The sequence below is a fragment of the Nicotiana attenuata genome, chromosome 6, assembly GCF_001879085.1.
Source record: "Nicotiana attenuata strain UT chromosome 6, NIATTr2, whole genome shotgun sequence".
Lineage (NCBI taxonomy): Eukaryota > Viridiplantae > Streptophyta > Magnoliopsida > Solanales > Solanaceae > Nicotiana > Nicotiana attenuata.
This window is the reverse complement of record NC_031994.1, coordinates 81,329,901-81,355,183: the sequence shown is the minus strand read 5'-3', so window position 1 is coordinate 81,355,183 and position 25,283 is coordinate 81,329,901. Positions and strand designations below refer to the sequence as shown.

Genomic DNA, 25,283 nt, shown 5'->3' with positions numbered 1-25,283 from the left:
ATTCGCTTTTTGTAAAATTTGTTGGGTTCCGAGGTGCGAGCTCGGGGTCGACTTTTCGACCAATTTTTTAATTTTGTTAAAGTTTGAGACTTTATGATTCGGAATAGTTTCTTATGTATTTTATTTGTGCTTTGAAGTTAATTTGGGTTAGATTTGAACCGACCGGAGATCTTTTCACCCGAGAAGTACATTTTAAAGTATCGGTGTGTCATCTTTGAGGTAAGTATCTTGCCTAACCTTGTGTGGGGGACTTCCCCCTAGGATTTGAGTCTTCTATGTTAATTGTAGTTCGTGTACGCGAGATGACAAGTGCGTGCTCGGACTTATCTATGAAAAATTGGTCTTTTAGAGTTCTTAGGTCCTTATATTCACTGTGTATGAATGTAGTCTTGACATGACTGAGTTTCCTATTTACTAGTTTCACATCTACATGCTTGACTGGAAATAATTGCTTCGTGATTCACTCTTATTGCTTAACTGACTCCTATTTGATTTAATTGAAGAATTTCGCCTCTCCTATTGTCGTGCTATCTTATCATAGCTGTTTATCTTATTTGAGAATCATTATTGTCCTTCCTGAAATTTTGTTTAGTCTTAAGTGAAGCTAAAGATCATCTTTCCCTAATTGAATTGTAGAATATCCTCGAAATTGTCCAACCTTAAAAGGAGTTAGATAACCTATATCTTTGTTGACATGCCCTTATTTGGGACTACTTGACTCGCGTTGATTTCCTTGTTATTGACTTGTATATTGTGGGATTGTTGCTATACGTTAGTTTTCCCGTGTTGAATTGTTCCCTTTATGCCAGCATTCTTTTCTGTGGTTATTCCTTGTGAGTTGGTTCTACCGTTTCCTTGTGATTTACAGTCCTTAAGTTGATTACTTGTCTTACCTTGTATTATTGTCATTGTTGTTGTTGTTATATGTATCGTGGTGATGTACGAGCTTTCTGTTGTGTTGTGACTGTTATTTACTTTGGGACTACGGATCGGTATTATGGAAGATCCCCCTGCACGTTTACTTTTGGGACTACGGGACTGCACCCGGGAGATTCCTCTGTACTGGATATTTACTTTTGGGACTACGGGACTGCACCCGGGAGATCCTTTGCACATTTACGTTTGGGACTACGGGAGATCCCCTGTTAAAATCATTGCGATATGAGCTGATATTTTCATTGATCATATCCCTACGTAAACATTATAGGTGTTGTCCGTTCCATTCCTTATACTTACTAGTTGGTACGAACTATGTTAGGACACTTGCACAAGCATACACGTGGTTAATCACCCTTATCGAGTAGGAGGCTCTTTGAGATTTCTGAGTATAGACGCACACCTTGTTATTTGCCTTCCATGTGAGGATGACTCTTTTGGGGTACGTGAGTTGTCAGCATGATCAGGAGGTGTGTCGAGGGCACAAGATGCCAAGTGTTAGGGTTCAGGTGTTGAGACCCGTATTGTATGATTATGAGATGAGGTGTCACAGGGTGACTTATATTCGAAGGTTATCTTTTTGAAAAGATTATATTTGGAGGTACTTATTTTTAATTAACTATTCTGAAATGTCACTTGGTGACTGATACTCAATGAAAATTTGTTTGAAAAGATTATATTCTAAAGCATTATTTTGAAAGAAGCTCTTTTGAAAAGAACATTTATTTGAAGGAAGTATATTTCGAACCATTTTTACCACTTGAAAAGAGTTTGATTATTTGATTGATGCTTGTTGGTTAAGACTTAAGGTGAGAATTATCAAGTTGTTGGGTTATGACTTGTCTTTACTGTATTTGTGATTTCGGATTTGGACTGTCTCCTCGTTTACCTTTCCGTGTTTTCCTTATGGTGTTCCGCGGAGTACTTGCTGTTTTTCTTTCCTTATTGCAATTACTGTATTGTTAACCGTATCGCGTAATCTCTATATAAATATCATGTTCTGTATATTAGACCAGTAGGTGTCTTGACTGTTCCTCGTCACTACTCCGTCGAGGTTAGTCTTGATACTTACTGGGCACCGTTGTGGTGTGCTCATACTACACTTCTGCACATTTTCTTTTTGTGCAAATCCACGTATTTTTCGCTAGTAGCTGTTGGAATTCTTACCGAGGAGACTCAAGGTAGCCCTGCTGCTGCTTTCGCAGGCTTCGGAGTCACCTTCCTATTTTATATTCACACAGTTGTACTTATTTCCGTACGGTTGTGTTTAGAAGTTGTAGTAGAGCTTATGACTTGTATGTCACGACCCAAACCCGGACGCGGTCGTGATGGCGCCTCTCGTGGGGACAAGGACATCCAACTAAACCCAATTCATCTCTTTTAAAACAGTTAAACAGTTCATAAGCAGTTAAAATATGATTTAATGATAATAATTAGCGGAAGTACAACCCGCCATAGCCCAGACCGGAGTGTCACAAGTCACGAGCATTTATTGGGGTATAAATATAACTACAAGGTCTGAAATATACAAAACAGGACTGATAAACAAACAGGGAGAAAAGCGGTGCTGCGAACGCTGACAGTCACCTCGCTAAACAATGATAACTCTGCCTCCGATCAGTCAAAACCCTCTATCGGGTGTATAAATACCTGCATCTGCACACAAGGTGCAGGGAGTAAAATGAGTACTCCAACTCAGTGAGTAATAAAGGTAAATAGCAACTGAGCAGCAAGAAATCACGTAAAGCAAACCATCATGTTGTATAGAAGCAATGTAAAACCTTCTGAGAAAAACAATGAAGCGGTGAAATCTTAAAATGACTCTTTCAACAGCTACGCAAATGAATGCAAAATAGTTAGTGCCGATAAGCACAGAAAATCTGCCCCTCGGGCACAAATACCACAGTATAACAGGTAAAATGACAAGTAAATATGAAAGATAAACACATAAAGGTTCGTCCCTCGGGCAATATCTCAGAACAGAACCAGCCCATCGGGCTCACTCTCAGGATAGTATCAGCCCCTCGGGCTCACTCTCAGAACACTCTCAGCCCCTCGGGCTCACTCTCAGAACAATATCAGCCCTCGGGCTCACTCTCAGAACAATGGGTACCCGCACTCACTGTGGGTGTGCAGACTCCGGAGGGGCCCCTTACGGCCCAAGCGCTATATCAAGCCACCTCGTGGCATCATCTCTCCGCACTCGGCCTCACATCACTCGGCACTCGGCCTCACATCACTCAAGCCACCTCGTGGCGTATAAAAATATCTCAGGCCCTCGGCCTCATATCACTCAGTATATCCTCGCATATGGCCCTCGGCCTCACTCAGTCCGAAAATCATCACAAGCCCCAGGGCATTAGTAAAACAGCAGTTCTCAGCCCAAACATCATTTAAAATATCATTTAAGTCTCAAAACTGAGTAAAAGTGGCTGAGTTTGTAAAACAGTAGATATCAACAGGACTGAGTTCAAGTAATAAATTCAAAACAATGAGAAAATAGTGATAGAAATCCCCGAAGGGTTCAAATAATTGGCACGAAGCCCAAATATGGCAATCAGCCCAAATCATGATGATAACAAGTAAATTTCAGTCAAATACGCAGTAAATTCGTCAATCGGGACGGACCAAGTCACAATCCCCAACGGTGCTCTACCCCACGCTCGCTATCCGGCGTGCAAGTCACCTCAATATAGCACTACGATGTGCAAATCTGGGGTTTCAAACCCTCAGAACATCATTTACAATCATTACTCACCTCGAACTGGCGAAATCTCTAGCTCGCGACGCCTTTGCCCCTCAAATCGGCCTCCACGCGCGTCGAATCTACCAAAAATCAGAACGAATACATCACAACATGCTAAGGGAACAAAGCCCAAGCGAAAACAATCAATATCGGGCACAAATCCCGAAATTACCAAAACCCGAGCCCTGGGCCCACTTCTCGAAACTCAGAAATTTTTACATCAACAGGTTCCTTACCTTCCCACGAGTTCATACATATCAAAAGTTCTCAAATCCGACCCCAAATGGCCTTTCAAATCCCAAATCAAAAGTCCAATTTCTCAAGCCCTAGTTCTTCAATTTTTGGCTTAATTTCCATGAATTTCTAGGTGGATTTCACAATATAATCGAGTTTTAAGACTAAGATTCTTACCTCAAGTCGATTCCTCTTGAATCCCTCTTTAATTCCCTTCAAAAATCTCCAAAAACGAGCAGTCATGGGTGAAAATAGACCCACATTCGCGAACAAGATGACTTTAAAAACATTCTGCCCAGGCATATTTTCCTCTATGCGATCGCGGGAAGACCTTCCGATCGCGAAGCACAAATGCTCAGCCCTCAGATTTAACTCTACGCGAACGCGACATAACCAATGCGAACGCGATGCACTGCAGAATCACTCTATGCGATCGCGGACCACCCTCCGCGTTCGCGATGAACAAATTTCCAACCAAAACCTCAGGTCCACTTTACTCTATGCGAACGCGACCAGCCATACGCGTTCGCGATCAACAAATTCCACCTACTATGCGATCGCATCTCTACCTGTGCGAACGCGAAGCACGATTGAACTGCTCCCTCCAAAGCCTCTATGTGATCGCGAGAGAACCATCGCGATCGCGATGAACAAAATGCCAGAACTGGAGCTTGCAATTTTTCTGAAGTCCTCAAAGCATGAAATGGTCCGATTGACCACCCGAAACTCACCCGAGGCCCTCGGGACCTCAACCAAACATACCAACATAAACCATAACGTCATTCAAACTTGTTCCAATCATCAAAACACCTCAAACAACATCAATTACTCAAAACTCATCGAATTCAAGCCTAAGTTTCCAAAAACTTCCAAAATACACTTTCGATCAAAAACCCGACCAAACGACGTCCGAATGACCTGAAATTTTTCACACACATCCCAAATGACATAACGAAGCTACTGCAACTCTCGGAATTCCACTCCGACTCCCGAATCAAAATCTCACCTACCAACCGGAAAACGCCGAAATCTCACTTTTGCCAATTCAAGCCTAAACCTTCCACGGACTTTCAAAATGCATTCCGATCACGCTCCCAAGTCCCAGATCACCTAACGGAGCTAACCAGATCATAAAAATTTCGATCCGAGCTCATATACGAATAAGTCAACTCTTGGTCCAACCTTTCAAATTCAAAGCTACAACTGAGAACTGTTCCTTAAATTTCATTCCGATTTTCCTGAAAACCAAAACCAACGATCTACATCAGTCATAATACATTACACGGGGCAAGTCGTGCCCGAGAACTGGCGATCAAAGTGCAAAAGCTCAAAACGACCGGTCGGGTCGTTACATTATACTACCGGATTTTGAGAATTATAAATTGGGAAATTACCAGCTATGTCCATTTATAGGTAGATCATTACAAAAGTTGGCCAATTGATAAAATATTACTAATATTAGCCAAATTAGCCAATTAGCTATTTGTAGCAAAAAAAATATCAAATCTTTGCTTTGTTTTGAGTGGGTGTTATTAGAATAGATTGGGCACAACTTAAGGAGCTTGAATCTCAGTTTTGGGATGATTTGGTGAAGTTTTGAGGTGGTTTGAATAGAAAATTCGAAGTAAAAGCTGAACATGAAAAAAATGATATGTGTATCACACTGTGTATCATTTGTGTATCACAATGTATCATATTTGTATCAATTGTGTATCACATGTATATCCATGTATACCTGTGTGTGAGATACATGCGTGATACAAGTTTGATACATGTGTCGCAGAAGACTTCTTTGAACTCAATTTAATTATGAATTTTGATACAAGACCACTCCAAATCACCTCCAATCTTCCTCAAATTTTGTATATTGACTTATCTATATATTTTCAATGAATTTCAACTATACCCATTGAAAAAGTTCCTTTTTTGTTTAGATTTTTGGAATATTTGTATAGATTTTTGTATTTCATCATCTTATTTGCTACCCCGTCCATGAAATTTCTTTTCCGTCTTGTATCTAATGTTGCTAATCACACTTAAAAATATGGAAGGTGATTTTTGCATGTGATTCTTTGAGAGAAAGAACCCTATTATTTGGTTTTTCAATTTTTTGTTGGCTAGTTTTGGTACGTCTATGACTAATGGCTAGAGGTTGGTAAGTTGAGGTTTATTTGGGACATTTGTGTAAGTTTTCCTAATAAATTTTGTAGAGATTTCTGCTTCAAGACTGTTAAACTTTTGTTTATTATTATGGTATTCCAGCATGAGTTAGGCTTACCTAGTCCCTACCCATACGAAGGGAAAGTTGGGCCGTGACATGTTTGCATTATGGAATCACACTGGGTAGGTTGTTGTTACCATAGGGTTGTATAACACAAACTGGATATTTGTATCTTCCAATTTCTCAATGGTTAGTACAGACAATACGGGATTTTTTGAAGAGCTCCATATAGTTTTGGAGTGTAATGTACGTTGTTTTCTCCCCTTGTAGAGTTATATCGCACTTATTCTTACCCCAACTAATTAGTCTTAGAGGCATTTTATTTGTCTCCTACACAATGGATTCATTGAAGAAAGATACTGAAAACAATTAGCACCCAAAAATGGGATCCTAGCTCAAACCAAGTGCATTGGACCGATAAAGGTCAGTTTTTAAACAAATTTGATCCAGAAAAACAGGCTCCGCATATGGTGAAGACATTTGCATAAGGCATCTAATTGAACTGACTGAAGTTCTAAAAAAATATCAGAGATAAATATACATATACACAAAGTTGGATATCACCAGATCACACTAAACACCAAGTGTTACTAATCATCCCCAATTTTACCCCATAGTCAGCACCAATAAATCAATCTTACAGGTATCCTGTTCCAATTTTACACCGAAACTACATGGCAAAGAATGTGTCAAGGCTTCCATAACTTCATGGTGCAGTCTTCTCCATAGGTGGCGACAAGGTTTATATGGGGATGGTGAGTGATACCAATTACTTCCTTTTCATGTACCTGCCATAAAGCAGAAAAGTATAACTTTCAGCGACTTGTTTATCCTGATCCTAAAGCCAAGAACATTAAAAACCCACCTAGACACTTAATGCACCCCTGACAATAATGACTACCATATCACTAGATTAAAAAAACATATTCGACATCCATACCTGACAATATGCAATATAGTACAGGGAATCTTACAGAAATGTCCGAAATAAGTCCCTAACTTACCAACCTCTAGCCACTAATCATAGGCTTACCAAAACTAGCCAAGCACATATAAAAATTGAAAACCCAAATATATAAAGATTCTATCTCTCCAACAATAACACGCAAAGATCTCCTTCTATATTTTTAAGCGTGATCAGCAACATTAGACACAAAGGAAATTTCATGGATGAGGTAGCAAACAAGGTGATAAAACACAAATAAAATAAAATAAAAAATATTATATATATATCTAAGCAAAAAGGTACTTTTTTCAATGGGTATGGTTGAAATTCATTGAAAATATATAGATGAGTCAATATACAAAATTTGAGGAAGATTGGAGGTGACTTGGACTGATTTGGTATTAAAATTTGTAGTTAAAATCGAGTTCACTAAATGCTAGTGAAACACATGTATCACGCATGTATCTCACACATAGGTACACGTAGATACATATTTGATACAAATATGATACATATGTGATACACAAATGATACAAAAAGTGATACACAACATTTTTTTCTATGTTCATCTTCTACTTCAAATTTTCAATTCAAACCACCTCAAAACTCTACCAAATCATCCTAAAACTTAAACCCCTTAAGATGTATCCAATCTATTCCAACAACACCCACCCGAAAGAAAGCAAGAATTTAATATTTTTTTGGCTACAAATAACTAATTAGCTAATATGGTAATATTTTATGAATTGGCAAATATTTGTACTAACTTACTTATGTGCTGACATAAATGGTAATTTCCCCTATAGGTATATGTACATACCCAGACCCCACCTGGTGGGATTTTACTGGGCAGTTGTTGTATATGTACATACATGTGCATGTGAATGCAGGAGCAGATATGTTTAGTGTTGCTAGGGAAAAGGGGAAGGGGTTTAATGGTAAAAAAGTTTATTTAGGAAGGATTAAGAGGCAACAAAAGAAAATAGTCTATGCACCATTATCACTGCATAAATGTTGATTAAAACAAATATGATTTGGTAAAAAGAAAATGCGATAGTACAATACAGACTGAGGATGAATTCACAGAGAAATAACCACAGAATCAGTTAACCTTTCTATCATTTTCTTATTTCGCTAGCAGGTTGGTTGGAGAGGTATAGTGAGAAGTAATATAAGACGTGTTAAACCAAAACATCCATGGTATCCATTATTTTACATAGGTAAGAAACTTAAAACCACACAACACATCAGCAAGTTATCATTTCCCCCCTTCTCTTGGCATGAATGAAGGTATTAGGAGGATGAGCCAAGGAGAAAAAACAATATCTTCTTGGCACTGTTATTTATCTTTTGACAAACGAAAAAACATTTAATTTAGCCTCGGCAGCATCCGTGTATGTGAACATGTGCATCTCAGGTACATACGTACACATCCCAGTAATGATTAAGTGAGCAAGCAAGTGAGATAAAGAAATCAAGAAAAGAGAGATTTATAACAATATGAAGCTCAAAGTTTTAACTCTACAAGTATGTATGACTTGTACTGTAACAATAAGGAAAGAACATGTGGTAGACAAACTTCATGTCGGAATTAAAGCGTACCTTCATCAGATGTTCCAATTTGTTTGACTGATAACTAAAGCAGTACAAGTTTCTGTTGGAATAGACAAACCACATCATCAGCATAAATGGGATAAATCCTTCCCCACTGAATATCAATATCAACAACGTAATTAAGTTCACATAACTGACACATTTTGAGTGCAGGGAAAAAAAATATATTTTGGACTGAAGTATGGTTAGGGGGTGTGAGCTTAAGTAACAGATTTCCAAACCTGTACAATTGCTCTGTGAATAAAGATGGTTTTGTTGCTGAGTTCTATTCTACTAATGGTTGGCAATTAAATCCTAGAAGAGGCTTTAATGACTGGGAGTTGGAAGAAGTATGGGAAATTACTCCAATTACTAGGCACAACAGTGGTGGAGGAAGACAAGGAGGATCTTATGGTTTGGACAGCAAGCAATGATCTGCGATATTCTGTCAAAAGCTGTTATAATCTTTTCCAGGAACAAAATGATCAATATGAATCAAATTGGCCATGGAAAATATTATGGAGAACCAAAGCACCTATTAAAATGGCTTGTTTTGGGTGGGTTGCTATCAGAGAAGCCAATTTAACTCAAGATAACTTACAAAAAAGGGGATTCTGCCTAAGTAACAGATGCTACTTATGTGAAGAAGGGTTGAAAACTGTTAATCATCAGTTTATCCATTGTAAAATTGCTAATCAGTGCTGGGAGCTTTTTTTGAATCTGTGTGGTGTTTCGTGGACTACACCTCCAGACATAAGATCTTTACTGGTCAGCTGGCAAGGGCAGAAGGTATCAAAGAATCAGAAGCAACTATGGTGGACCATCCCTCTATGCATTTTCTGGACCACTGGGAAGAAAGGATTTGCTTTGAGGACAAGAGGAATCACATTGCTAGAATAAAAAATACTTGTCTTCCAAATTTATTTTTTTGGTGTAAGAAATGTTTAGTTGAAAGTCTAGATCAATATATGGAGTTTTTGGATGTGTTAAGCAACTTGTAACTGATAGTATGCTATTATAGGTGTTGTCTGATCCTGGTGTAATCTTATGTACCCTCTTAGTACTTTTATCAATAAAACCTTTACCTTATCAAAAAAAAAAAAAAGATATTTTCCACTGTACTATAAGCAATGACGGTTCAAAAGTAGATACAAGAGAGCAGTAGTAGTTTCAGAATAACACGATCATTTATGAATAATATACTAATGAGGTGTTTGGCCAAGCTTTTGGATGGAAAAAAAGTGTTTTTGAGGAGAAGCAGAAAAAAGTAGCTTCTCTCTAAAAGCACTTTTTTGAGAAGCACTTTTGAGAAAAATACACTTAGAAGCAGTTTATTAAAGCTTGACCAAACACTAATTGCTGCTCCGAAGTGTTTTTCAAACTAATTAGCCAAACACAAACTGTTTCTCACCAAAAGTACTTTTGAGAAAAGCACTTTTGAAAAAAAGCACTTCTCAAAATAAATAAGCTGATTTTTGCAGCTTGGCCAAACGGGCTATACTTAAGTTCAATCGTAGACAAATCTATAGCAGCAAATCCTTGAAGTTCCAAATGTAGAGAGAAATCTTCAAGGATGAAATAAAATCAAAGTTTACTAAGTAACAACAAAGTCACACTCTCCTGCTCTCTTTTTCCCTAGCAATAAGAAATAATGGCATCAATCTCCATAAAGCAAGGGACTTAAACATCAACTATACCTGTCTTCACCTACACAGTAAATCCATTCTCCTTTTGGTGATAGACAAGCAGCCAAAAAGTCTCCACCTTCTCTTTTACCAGATGAGAAACTTTTAACGACCTACATGACAATTGCATAGCATAAGTTCACTTATTATTTGAATTCTTTTATTAAACTCCACTTCAGTCCATTGTCCTTATGTTTTCTTTTAGAAAACGAATTTGACATTTCGATTAATATATAGAAAAGTCTGTTGCTAGTATAAAATGATTCCATTTCACAATTTGTTCGCTCCACTTTCCCTGCCTATACAACAACAACAACAAAATCCAGTATAATCCCACAAGTGGGATCTGGGGAGGGTAATGTGTACGCAGACGTTACCTCTTTCCCCGACTATAAAAGGGCATCCCGGTGCATAAGCTCCCGCTATGCGCGGGGTTCGGGGAAGGGCCGGACTGCAAGGGTCTATTGTACGGAGCCTTACCCTACATTTTTGTAAGAGGCTGTTTCCACGGCTCGAACCCGTGACCTCCTGGTCACATGGGGGCAACTTTACCAGTTACACCAAGGCTCCCTTTCCCCGACTATGCGAAGGGAAAACCTCCAAAATAAAAAACTAAAGAATGGGAAAGAAAAAGGATCCACAAACAACAATGCTAACCTGTCCTTGAAGTGTCATCAAATAAATAGATGACGTCTTATTGCACACTATAATGTGATCTGTGTTCTTAGGGAAAAGATGGACAGAATTCACAGATGCATCACCACCCTGTAGGAGAAAAAGATAGCAGCAAACGAGTTCAAAAAACAAAATCTCGCAAAACAAAGTATCCTGAGAAAAAACACACTTAATAAATAATATAGCGGTAATATGCCCCAGGCAAATCGAATACCCTTAAAGGAGGTGGTGGTCTAAATGTCTGCAGACACTCTGTAGTTTTGGCATCCCAGACCTGTTTTGAGGCAACTACAAATTATGCACACAGAATAGAGTAGATAACCCCAATTAAATAGAATTGGAAAAAAATATGGCACGCTTCTCTCAGTCATCCCTTGAAAAACAGTAATCTTACCTTCACTGAGCCGTCACTAGATGCGGTGATGACTCGAGATCCATCATTATTAAAGATGGCATCATTCACATAAGATGAATGCCCGCGGAATTCCTTTAACAATTTACCTGACTTCAGACCATGAATTCTACAACAGATGAAACAGAGATATCAGGCATGCTTCTACCAACTAAGCCCAACAGCAGACCATTTATGGCTATGCAGACGCTTTATTTTTTAGTTTATTTCCCTTTTCCCAAGAGAGAGAAGGTGATGACTGCATCTGAGGATATCATTTAGCTAAAACCCCTGTGTCTTAACATCTAGTGAGACATGCCATCACTGCAAATGGTCAAAGATTAAAAACCTTGCTGTGCTGTCAAAGGATGTGCTTAAGATCTGACTTCCATCTCGAGAGAAGACAAGACTGGTGACACCCTGCGAATGTGCACGTTCAAGACGGCGCAAGCACTGGCCAGTCCTTATACGCCAAACCTATCACACATAGTAAACATAAGAACTGGCAAGCCAAAACCAGATCTAACACGTTGATATAGGAAAACAAAAAGAGGAAAAAAAAAACAGAAGACAACAAAGAGTAACAAACTGTACAGAGAAGTAGCTGCACAGCAAAAACTTGGACAACTTGGACGGTTAAAATAAAGTCGTATGAAGAGGCATATGAAGGATGCGTCATAAATTAGACAACTTGGACTCTTGCGTTGATTCAGTAATTAAAGTTTCTGATCCAACAGGTAAAGCTTAAGCAAAAACAGCCATTATGGTTTTTTTTATCCTTCTCTCTTTTCATTGATTATGGAGTCCTTCTCCTGCTCCTACAAAAGTTAAGGATCTTTTGTCTTTTTTGTGATAAGTAAACTATTAAGGATCTTTATGGAAATATTAAGGAGCTTTATGAAGCTGCTTTCGAATGATTATACATATGAAGCAACAGAATATATTTCTTCATTTCAATGCTCCAGCATGTTATTATTCGGGGCGCCAGCATTAAATTGCATTTGTACATAAAACTTATCTGAAGTGCAATTACAGCGTAACAATGTCAAAACAAACTGCTCAAGACTTCCTCAAGAGTCTCAGTTCTCCCAGCGGTCAAATTGGCAGGACGAAGATAATACGAATTAGAAAGGTTTTATTGAATAGAGCTGATCAGGAACTAAACCTTTACCTTTATTTTTCCATCTTGTGACCCAGATGCAAGCATCTCCGAGTCTCTGCTAAAATCAACACAAAGGACAGCATCATCATGCATCATAAAAGTTTCCTACATAAATATTCAGCAAGTCAGAAAATACAAAAGATTCACCACATGCATGAACATCCCAAGTTCAAACAATAGCTAAACACAAATTCAAATGCATCAAGATAACCAAGTCCTCTTTCAGAGATCATCCGCCTAACATGGGCAGGTTAATACAAAACAGCTGCTGATTACTGATTAGACAAATGGAAGATGCAGGAACCCGGCATGATAGACGATACAAATTCAAAAATACAAAGTGGCAATTCCAGGACGTCTCTTTTCACCAAACAGCCTGATGAGTATTTAAAACCAAACAAAGATGTCGTATTACCAAATAAATTATACACCCAAATAATAAGAAATTTATCATGATTAAAAAAAATTCAAAAAAAGACAATGACAAAAGCACCAGTAGGAAAGCCGAACCATATGATTAGGTATTCTAAAAGCGAGATTCAAACCCCTTATACCCCCACCCCCCAAAACCAAAAAAGGGGGAGAAAAACATGGGAAAAGAGATAGGCCTATATTTATAGGTAACAAACAGCGTACATCCCTTTTATAAAAACAACTAATATTTAGATTTGAACAACTTTGCATATTGACATTTATGAAGGAACATCTTGGAGAAGTAGATAAGCGATAAAACTTGCTTAAGGCAATTCACAAGACAACTAGCTGCATACAAACGAGATATACTATATCTTCTATTCATTAATAAACTTCACTGCAGATATAGCAAAGAAATTACACAACTGCACTTGTCAAATGGAGTAAAGGTTCCAGCAACAACATAAGCACCAATAATAACATACAGAGATGAAACAACCATGGAATTATGCTAGGATTCCAAGAAAGTAGAAACTAAAGCCCACAAAATTAGGATGAAACTCGGAAAGAAACAGTAAATTTATAACTCACATCAGCCTGATATTGAAGATCCTTCTTCAGTTTTCCACTTACGTGGTCCCATACCTGGTGAATCAAATAAGAATAAATTTGAATCAACACTATACCATCAATTAAAATAAAAGAAATGAAGAAAGTAAACAAGAGCATTCGCAGAGACTTAGGTTTAGTATACCTCAATAAATCCATCAACTGAGCATGAGACAAGGAATTGTCCATCAGGGGAGAACCTAGAACATTCAGGATGACTCTTCTTCCCAAACTGCAGCACAAAATCCACTAGAGAAATAAAATTATCATCTTTAAATTTCTTATTCACACCCCCTTATTACTCTCAAAAAGGAAAAAAGGAGAGAAAGCTTGAAAGGAAAAAACGAAACGGCTCCAGAAAGATTTTCTAAAAAATATATGGACTGTGCTATAGTACAACGAGTATACAAGGACTAAGAAATAACACCTACGAATTTAAAGCTCGGCACATATCAGGTGAGATTAATCATTTCCTAGTTCATGCACATAATAAATGTTGCGTGCATCCAAGAGGATGAGCTTGAGTAATAAAGATATCATCATGGTGTCTATGTAATGAGCTCAAGAAGCCCACCGTGGTGTCTATATGCAACAGCCACGTAGCACAAAAAGTAGTAAAGATATGCATCTGTCCTTAATGCTAATAACAGACTCCAATTTGCTCTCAAAAATTCTAGTGTAATAGTCCACCAAATCACTAAAGGGGTGGTGTTCCAAGTTTTCTTATTTATTTGTGTACTTCTTCTGTCAAATTTAAACAGATAATGGTGAAAAAGAAAAGAAAGCAAACATAGATAACCATGTTATCAGAACATTGAGGATTTCTAACTGTCTCCCCTTATCATACTTTTGTGACTTCCTGAGATGTCATTTACTTCTTTGCATTTTGAGGAGAACTTGTTTGGACTTGGACACAATATTTTGTTTCATATTAGGAAGAAAAGCATAGAACATAGTTTCACAAAAACAACAATGGTTATCCACAGGAGAATACACACATAAGAAATAAACTTGAAAAGAAACAAACAGAGTGAGATTAGAAAAAAAGCTCGACACACATATCTAAGTGAGAAGCCCGGTACCAGAGGACACCATTAAAAAGAAAAACAGAGAGATACATGGGCATGAAGGTGATTAACCAGCTGAGAGCAGTTTCACATGAGAATGAAAAGCAAAAAATAAATAAATAAATTGAATAAATCTAGGTCCCCATGTTTTTGATTTCACAGGGGACTTCTAGAGCAATTTCCAAACATTGACAGTTTGATGTTTCAACAACGAAAGCTCTTTGATGAAGTTATAACCACCCTAACATGCAACACACAGTTTCCATACAGCAAACAAATATGAGTTTAACGTAATACAAACCTTAATAGTGTGGCCGAGTGTTGTTGGATACATATCCTCTTCATCTTGTTTCATAGCAGCTGTACCTCGGAATAGATCAAATTGTGTTCCAGGTGGAAGTAAACCTGAAAAGAGCCAGAAGAAAATAACATACACGGTATACAAAGTCATTATCGGGTTATGTTAGCAAAAACCTAATTCACCTATTATGCAAAGTCACACCGCTGGAATCATTAGAAGTTCTATTAGACACTTGACACAAGATATGGGGAATTTCATCCTTCTTTAACAAATTTAAGCTTTATCTAAAATAGGCATGTTCACGATTGACTGATGCAATATGTAAATTCTCTCAAGACACGCATTTGGACTTGGAGAACAAAAAATTGTTATTAACTGCGGGTAGAAGATGCCTTTCTTATGAATGAACCTTATAGCCTTAGAAGATCCAATATGATCATCTTGTAATAACTGTAGGTAGAAGATGTACTCTCTTAGTTCACAAATATCAAAATATTAAGAGTAAATACTAAACTAAGAATTTGAAGCAGTTAACAGACTAGCAGTAAACCTGAGTTCCTGAGAACCAACAACCACCTCTCCCTGCCCCCCTAAGAGAAAATTGGAAGGCAGAGACTCATTGAGCCCAAAACTCATCTCTCCACAGGATGATCATTTTTTGGTGCGTGAAATACTGGCCAAACTAAACAACTCAACCAACAATTACCATTTTATTTTATATGGAAAATAAAAGGCAATTATCAATTTTGATGTCCTCAAAAATTACAAACGATAGTTTACTCTTCAATAAAGTGAAAATTCTCAGAAGTTACTAACACGTCAATCGAAAATCTAAAGATGAGATTGTATATCTCACCTTGATGCTGCTGCCATTTCAAGGCTTGACCAATCAGAGCCGTTAAACGCGATGGTGGAACAACAGAAACCTCAGCGGAAAGTGCTGCAATGCAACCAAAGAAGATATGTTATAATCTTAAGTGTATCAATACCAAATTATGAATTAAGTATATATAATTGACATTACAGCATTCCAACCATTTCAACCCTGAAATATCATCAACTGCTCAGCCCTATTTAGTAGTGTTGAATTAACGTAATTGTACTTCTTAACCAATTATAAAAACGCGGAGGACCAGTATAATGGCATTGCTATGCAGATACACAGATCTCAGAATATAACATATTAAAAGAACACATAGATTAGACTATAGACGGATCATAGGAGAATTGCAATAAGAAGATGTTAATCTGGTGGGATAAAGTAATAGGAGAGATAGTAAGATGGGCCTTTTTAAGTAGTGGGCCTTAGGAAAAGTACATTTCCCTTTATTTGGCAGGAACTTTAGAGAAACTACTTTCAGGGATTATACTTCAAATCACGTCTCAGGTAATCTTTCAATCCCTATTTGAAGAGTTTAACATGTTAATGGCCTTCGGATTCTTCATGGCACTGTGCATCTATCAAGACAGATTGATAAACTGCTGTTCTCATAAAACTTGCTCTGGTGCTACATGTAGACCAGCATAGAACACATTGCAAATTCCTTCATTATAGATTTTTTTTCAAACTAAATGTTTTATCAATCTAAGCAAAGTGCAATTTTTGGAAACCTTGGGCAATTTGGGCACGTCTTTTCTCCTTGGTTGAATCATTATAAGCCTGCACATATAACATTTGCAGGCAAGGTCAAAAGCAACATCCAGTCAAACCTCAAGTCAAGGGTATCAAGATAACTTCAAGCAGTTAAGAATGTAGTAGACAACCAAGAGAAGAAAGCCAATTCTTTCGCACCGACAGAGATCTAACAGGAGGTTGAACAAAAGTAGAATCAAAGTAAAACACGTATACTTGTCCAGTTGACATAACATACATGTGAATAAGAGGGTGTTTGGATTGGCTTTTAAGCTGGTCAAATCAGCTTTTAAGCTCTTTTTAGCTTTTTTTAGTGTTTGGCAAAGTCAAAAAGTGCTTAAAATAAGGTAAAAATAGCTTAAAACAAGCCAAAAGCAATAAGCTGGGCAATCCCAACTTACTGCTTTTTGGCTTAAAAGCTATTTCTGCTGAAAAGCTACTTTTTTTAAGTCAATCCAAACGGGCTCTAAAACAAACAACAGCACTGAGGATGTTCAAATCACAACTGGCGCAAAAAAAAGGGACACGCATAGCTTAATCATTTATTTTAAAGAATGAATCGAACCTCATGTGGATCAAAGTAAGTCCGAACTAGTAGATGTTCGAGCCGCAAATATCTTTCTGGTTGCTCCTGTTTCATGACACCCATCACATTGGTTTGTCTTAAAATAGCCCGTGCAGTATCCATCTCTCGAAGTTCAATCATCTCCAAAACAATCTATCAGGCAACGGAAAGAGTCAGGAGCAAAAAAGATTGCATTGAACAAAGACAGTAAAAAGGTGATCAAATACTTCAGAGAAAACCAAGAAAGCAAAGCAATATTTGCACTTAATATTTTTCTGCCAAGCTGAAGTTCATCTGAATAAAGAGCAGCGATATGGAACTACAGCAATCAAGAGAAACAAGAAACCAGACAAGAAAAATGCATGTTTTTTGCTTAAACAAGAAAAGAGTACAATAGTAAACCGAAAATCTATTCACTCTCACATCAAACATTTATACAACTCTCAAGCAATTTTTATTCCTCACACACACAACAAACCAAAAATGGAAACAAACAAAAAAACAAGTAAGAGGATAATAAGCATAAAACACACAATCTAAAATGCTTCTTTGAAAGAATGATACGTGCAGACCTGCTCATATAAATCCTCCAGTATCTTTCTCGGAAGCTTTAATTGTGCAACTTGAGGTAGTACTGCATCCCATCTTCCACTATTAATATCGGCTATGAAGGTTTCAAGGCTGTCCACGGTATTAAGAGAAACCTGGCACTCATTTTGCAATGTCTGGAAAGTCTGATGCAGAGAATTCTCCTTGCAGAATTGAAGAACTATCTTAATGACACTGCAAGTAAGAAAGATAACATTATCTCTCACATACAACAATAAGGATAAGATACTCTTATGCTGTTTCAAATTAATATGTCTGCAAAGGTAATATCTTAAATGAGAACAATGCAAAACAGTCTTCTTGGGAAAGCAAAATGGTCCTAACAGCAAATGTCTCAACTTACTTATCAAAAAAAAAAAAAAAAAAGAGGGCGCAACTAGTTAGAACTGCTACTTATACATGCAACACTTAAAGAACAGCATTTATCCAGTAATGTGCGCAAAAAAAAAAGGGTTGGGTAAACGCAACGGCCGCTGCAAGAATCTTCTTGTAACACAAGGTGCTACATAACAAAATTTTTGCTTATCCTGACTAACATTAAGGTAAAAGTACATCACAAATGCTGCAAGAAGTCTTCTTTATTATACACGGTGCCTTGCTTAACCTCACCAAAAGCAAAGCAAAATTGCAGCTTTAATAGTAGTACCCTCTATATTACTTTGCCTAAGATATATCCTAATCAGTATCTCTATCTCACACACATTATAAATCAGTCAACTACACCTCAACCACTTGGGCCGACTACATGAATCCTCTGTATCCATTCCACTAATCTTTTCTGAGAAGATTAAAGTACAGGGCACTATTATTAAAGCTGCAATTTTTATTTTTGGTCAGAATAAGCAAATTTCTATAGTCATGGGGCAACATGTGTAACAAATAAGACTTCTATATCACATTACTCTCTTATATATAAAAAATACCCATTCAGCTCTATTAGGACTCATTTCAAATTCTAAAATTCATGCATAATATTTATGATGCAAACACATATAAAAAAACAGAGAATTAGAAGCTTACTCTCGAGCTTCGATTTCGAGTGTAGAAGACATGGTTATGGGTGAGAGCCCTAGTGAAGTCCTGATTAGGAGGTAAAATCACGAACAAATACAAATACTACATACACAGAGAGAAAGATGTAAGGGTTTTGCTTATGAACTGATGAAAATCGCAGGAACTGTTGGTCAGTTCTCCACATTCTCATTCGTGGGCCTAGTAGATGGGCAGAAATGTTCACCTATTACAGAAGGCCTTTTTACCTTTGGGCCATATATTGGATTGGAGACTAGTAAACGGGTGAAATTCAAAAATAGCCAGATTTAGAACTGGTCTTTCAAAAATAGCCCAGTTTTAAAAGTAATTGAAATTTAGCCACTTTTCATGTAAAGATAAATCTGAGCGAAAACACTGTTCAAAACCCAGAAAATACGCCAGTATATTATGCTGGAGTTCTAGCATAAGTATACTTAAACTCTGGCATATTATGCCGGAGTTCCAAGATAAGTATGCTGGAACTCCAGCATAATATGATGGAGTTCCAGCATAAGTATACTACTCCAGTATAATATACTGGTGTTCCAGCAAGTATACCGGTCCAGCATAATATACTGGAGTTTGGAGCACCGGTGCTCCAGTATATTATACTGGAGCCAGCAAAGTATACCGGTCCAGCATAATATGCTGGAGTTCATACACAGGTGCACCGAACTCCAGTATATTATGCTGGACAGGTCTCTGCTGTAGCAAAATAGTGGCTATTTTTCATTGACTTGGTAAACGCTGGCTATTTTTGAATGACCAGTCTAAAAACCGGCTATACCGTGCTATTTTATCCTAGTAAACGTAAAAATTAGCTCGGATGGCCAGTTTTTGGGATAAAAAATTGTAGAAATATGACACTTTTTGGGTGGTCTTTAAGTTTTGAGCCCCATTTGCCACGCAAGCAGAACTTCAAGGTTAAAAGTTATAATTATTGTCCATGGGGCAAGCGAAGGGCAACACTTGTCAAATTTGAAGTTCTGGACAAGCGGGGACAAAAATTCAATATAATCTACTTTTGAGGGTTATTTGTGTATTTCACCACTTGTTAATATTCACCACTATTTGAAATTTAATCAAAAAATAAAGTACTTTTAAAGATGAAATTATAATTTGAAAAAAATATCCTCACTAAAATAGGAAACTCCGACAAAACACTAGAATTAGGGAAGGCAGTGGTGCGGGGCAGGGCAGGTTTCAGTGGCCGCGGGGCGGGCGGGTTACAACATTTGCGGGACAGTGCGGGTTCTATTTTAAAAAAAAAAAAAAATACTGCGGGGCGGGGCGCGGGTTAGGATTAAAATTTTTTGAAAACCTAAAACGATATTCTCTCCTCAAAACTAAAACCTAAAAGTCTAAACCCAATTCAAAAACGCCCTAATTTCTCAGAGGATTTCTCCACAAGTCACGCACAATCTCAAAGTCTCTCACAATCTCGTTCTCTGTGTTCTTTTGCATGTTACGTTATTTTGGAATTACCATGTGTATAGCTACTTTTATAATCGCTAAGCAAAGTTATCTACCAACAAAATCTTCACCAATTGAAGCACATTTCAACTCTACGCACGCTTAAAAAATTGGGCTTCCACAAAAACCAGTAACAATTAACAAATGGAGCAACACATAATTAGGCACAGATTTAAAACTAGTTGGCCATAATCATTTTACAGTATTTACGTTCTTGCGTTAAAATTTCTCTAAAAAGAAGAATATAATACATTGAAATGTGATATCTTTTGATATTTTTCCCAAATTAAAAAAAATATGCGGGGCGGGGCGGTTAAAAACAACAAATTTTGTTTTGCGGGGCGGGGCGGGTTGGAATCTTCGCGGGTGTGCGCGGGTTTGCCCCGCAACCGCACCACCCCGCACCGTTTGCCATCCCTAACCATGGAATTCTAAGCTTTGACAAATGAAACTCGATCACAATATCTTGGAGTTCGAAAAATTCCTAAAGTTCAAATGTCCAGTTCAAACTCCCGAACTTTCAAACTCCAAGCAAAATTTCTGGAAATTTTTCGTATTTGCATTTTTTGTTCAAATTTTATTTTTGCATCAAAAAGCGGCTAAATATTTAATAAATTTAAAATAACAATATCAATTAGCGGTCCAAAAAAAGTGGCTATTTACCCTTTTTTCCATGTGGGGAAGATTAAAAGTCGGGAGGCCTACTCATTCACGACATAGCTTAATTTTTTTATTTCGAAATAAAGACAAGAAAATACAGTCTAAAATCTCTCTGTCTCTCTTGCTAGTTGCTTAGTATGTATAAAAGAAGAGGAGGATAGGAATACAGATGCAATGAACTTTATCTAGCCATATACATAGATTATATATTAATTATACATATATAATATATAAATTATACATATATTATACCTCAATCAACTATTTTTAGTTTAAGCGGTTGAGTGAGCGGCTATTTGGGTTAATCCTTCCTTACTTACTTTTGCATCGGATCACTTTCATTACTCCGTAGAAGACATATGAAGTACTTTAATCTTTACACTCCTATATATTCCCATAGAGAGCTAGTAAACATTTTTAAGTTTTCAAACCTTCTTCTTTTTTCTTTTTTCTTTTTTTTTTTTTGGTTGCAAATTTTAATACGTTGTTTAATGCAAAACCTTGTAAAGTTAACCAATGTTCTGAGATGTATTTGTATCATAAGTAGTTGTTGTGCAAGAAGACTATTATGATAAGGTACCCTAAGTCATGGTGTCACCATCAAAAAATCGACTAACGATCCCAATCTTCGTTGAGCAAACTTTTAATCCAAAAAATATGGGCGTAAAAGTTGGAATGATAATGCAGAAAACCCTATCAATTACGACACAAGAAATAGTAAAACATACATTCTTATAAAATAAGATTCATTCACATATGAAGCAATGAAACTTGTTCAAAGACAAGTGAAAAAGACGGGCAAATATACTTGTACATTTAACGAAAGTATATATATATATATAACCGTACGAGAAAAGTGTTGTTAATATTAATGCGTTACTAGATTTGCCTTGTTGCCTTATTGCTTCTGCGTAGGTTCTTTGATTTAGTACTTTGTTTCTATTTATTTGTCCTATTTGTAATGATAAGATTTACTTGATTAAATTTATACTCTTTATTTTTGCTTTCATCTTTCATTACATTGATCTTCCTTCAATAAATACTCACTCTAGGGTAAAGGTTGAAGAAAGTATCATTAATTCTTCCTTGATTTCTAATATAACAGATATTTTGGGAAAGTTAATTACTTTTAACAAATATGACAAGTAAAATAGGAAATCATAAGATGCTCACGTGACTGTGTAAGAGAATATCTTGTATACTCTGTACAAGATTACAAGTTTAAATGTGTACCCGAAAAGATTAAAAATACCGGCAAAATCAAAGTGTGCAAGAGCTTTTTTTGTTAGTTAGAAGAAGCATATATTATACATTCACTACAAATAATAAGTTAAATTGTGGAGGCTTATTTATGGGGTTATAAAAACTTCAACTATAAAATCATTTTATGGCATTTCTTTTAACTCCCACTATATAATTCTTTTTGTGGCGGTTTTATTGCGGAGGTTTTTGATAACCTTCGCAAATTGCAAGAAATAGTGGAGGTTTGCAAAACATCACAATTTACTATAATTTGTGGCGGTTAATAACCCTTACAATTTCGGATACAACCAAAAACTTAAACTATATAGAAACATATAAGAGGGTATGTGTTTTAGGATAGATAGAAGTAATGAAGGCCGAATACATGCACTATAATTTTAGTCAACATAAGTAGAGCAAAGTTGAATTGATACAAAATATGATGACCCGATAGGTTATCTTATAATTTAAAATCAAATTTTATGTTCCGAGGCTTTTAAAAGCTCATTTTATTCCTCCTTGATTTACGTGCGCTGTCCGGGCGTGTTTTCGAAAAGCTTTTACGTTAAAAGTTGATGAAAATAATAATTTTTGCCTTTAAAAGTTGATTTAGTTGACTTCGGTCAACGTTTTGGGTAAACGGACTTGGACTCGTGTTTTGACTGTCCCGTGGGTCCGTATCGAAATATGGGACCTGGGTGTATGCCCGGAATCAGATTCGAAGGTCCCTAGCCCGAGTTATGAATTTTTATTAAAAATTGTAAGTCTGAAAATTTAATGATTTTTAAGAGATTGTTAATGCTTGATCTTGTTGGTATCGGATTCATATTTTGGCGGAGCCCGGTACATGTTCAATAACATATTTTAGTCATGTCTGTGAAATTTGGTAAGAAACGAAGTTATTTTGACGTGATTCGGGCTTCCGGCTGTGAAATTAGGAATTTTGAAGTGTTCTTGGGAAATTCATGTGATTTTGTGCTAAATTCGTAGTTTTATGTGTTATTTTGGCGATTTGATCGTGCGAGCAAGTTCGTATGATGTTTTAAGACTTGTGTGCATGTTTGTTTTAGAGCCCCAAGGGTTCGGGTGAGTTTCGGATAGGCTACGAAGTAGTTTGAACTTGGAAAGATTTGCAAATATAATTGATCTTGTTGCAGGCCTCTGATCTTGCATTCGCGAGATCAGGCATTGCAATTGCGAACTCTGCAGGTTCTGCATTTGCGAGCTTCTCATCGCAAATGTGAAGAGTAGATGGGTCAGGCAGTCCTCACAATTGCGAGGGATTCTTCGCATTTGCGAAGTAACGTTGGGAGGGGCACTGATCGCAAATGCAATCTTTCAGTCGCATTTGCGGAGATTCAGGTTCGCAATTGCGAACTGATCTTCGCAATTGTGAAAGCAGCAGAGGTGTGAAGGACCTCACATTTGTGATGGTCCCTTCACATTTGAGAAGCCCAGATCGCAAATGCGACATCTGCAGCTGTGTAAAAGGGAGTTAGACGGGATTTTTCATCCATTCTTCAAATTTTCACAACCTAAAACACAAGAGGCGATTTTCCAAAGACTATTTCTTCCCCAAATCATAGGTAAGTGATTCTTAACTAGTTTCTTTCAATCATTCACTTTATTTTACAAAATTTTAACCTAGAATCTAAGATTTTCATGGTGGAATTAGGGATATTTGGGTAGAAATTAGGAATTTGAAAATTTGGGGATTTAGACCTCAAATTGAGGTCGGATTTCAAAACCAATTGTATATCCGGGCTCGGGGGTGAATGGGTAATCAGGTTTTGGTCCGAATTTCGGTTTGGACCAAGCGGGTCCAGGTGTTGACTTTATTTGACTTTTTCAAAAATGGCCTAAATTGAATATCTTACAATCGTAGGTAGTTCCTAAGGCTTAAATTGAATTGTTTGGTTGGTAATTTGCTAGATTCTATTGGTCCGGAGGCTTGTGTGAAGGGAAAAGCGGTGGTTGAGCTTTGAGTTGGCCGTTGGAGCGAGGTAAGTGTTGTGTCTAACCTTGGCTTGAGGGATTAGGTATTGTTGCTTATTTGCTACGTGTTTGGTTGTTGAGTACAACGTATAGGTGAGGTGGCGGATACCTATGCGTTGTTGTCAAGTCATAGCATACGAGTGAGTCTTATTATTGTAATCGTAGTATTCTTTAATCATATTGTTCATGCTTAGACTAATTATTCTTTATGTTGGGCAACTCTTATCATGTTTTACGGAATTTGATATTGATTGAGTATTCAATCAAAGCTGAGGTTGACATTGTGGAATTAAATATTGAAGTGAGACTTGTTAATGATAATTCTATCTCCCGGTTGTTATTGTTCTTGTTTTGGTGAGGCAGAGTATAAAGCACGAAAGGTGATGTCGTACCATCTTTATATTCATATTCATTAGAGGAAGAGTGTAAAGAACGAAGGGTGATGCCGTGCCATTTCATATTCATTATCATGTCAGAAAGAGTGTAAGGCACGAAGGGTGACGCCGTGCCATTTATACTCATTATCATCGTTTCTTTCATTTTTTATTGTGAGGATGAGAGTAAAAGTACGAAGGGTGATGCCGTGCACTTGTTTTTGCTATGTTTAATATCTCCATTGGTGCAAAGCATGTTGTTTGCTATGTTTCTTTACTGTTACCATTTTCATGATCTTGTACTCCCCTCAGCATGTTTTTCCCCTCCCGTTATTATATGTTTAGCTTTTATTAGTTGTTATTGCTCGTATACTGTTTAACTGCACATGTTTATGTATGTGTCTTGTCCTTGCCTCGTCACTACTTCGCTGAGGTTAGGCTCGACACTTACCAGTACATGGGGTCGGTTGTACTGATACTGCACTCTGCACTTTTTGTGCATATTTCGGTACTGGACCGTGTTGACCCGAGTTGAGCTGCTGACTTCAATCCCACAGGAGACCCAAGGTAGATCTGCCGGCTTTCGCAGACCCTGGAGTCCCCTTCCAGTTATTTCAGTCTACTGTTTCTTTTATTCGAAAACAGTTGTATTTTCCTTCAGCCGGTATTTGTAGTAACTCTTAGAAGTTCGTGAATTGTGACACCAGATTCTGGGTAGTT

General features: G+C 37.2%; 1 protein-coding gene across 1 annotated transcript; it reads right to left on the bottom strand.

The window, feature by feature from the left end:
* Nucleotides 6,606–19,006, bottom strand: LOC109227321 (suppressor of mec-8 and unc-52 protein homolog 1). The gene is made up of 16 exons (XM_019392437.1): nt 18,808–19,006; nt 17,751–17,961; nt 17,179–17,331; nt 16,592–16,640; nt 15,837–15,920; nt 14,981–15,084; nt 13,758–13,844; nt 13,595–13,648; nt 12,599–12,694; nt 11,777–11,904; nt 11,431–11,557; nt 11,251–11,310; nt 11,019–11,126; nt 10,374–10,474; nt 8,686–8,737; nt 6,606–6,925 (listed from the first exon to the last, which is right to left on the bottom strand). Exons 1-16 carry the CDS (start codon nt 18,837–18,839, stop codon nt 6,827–6,829), a joined length of 1,545 nt encoding a protein of 514 aa, XP_019247982.1. The 5' UTR covers nt 18,840–19,006; the 3' UTR covers nt 6,606–6,826.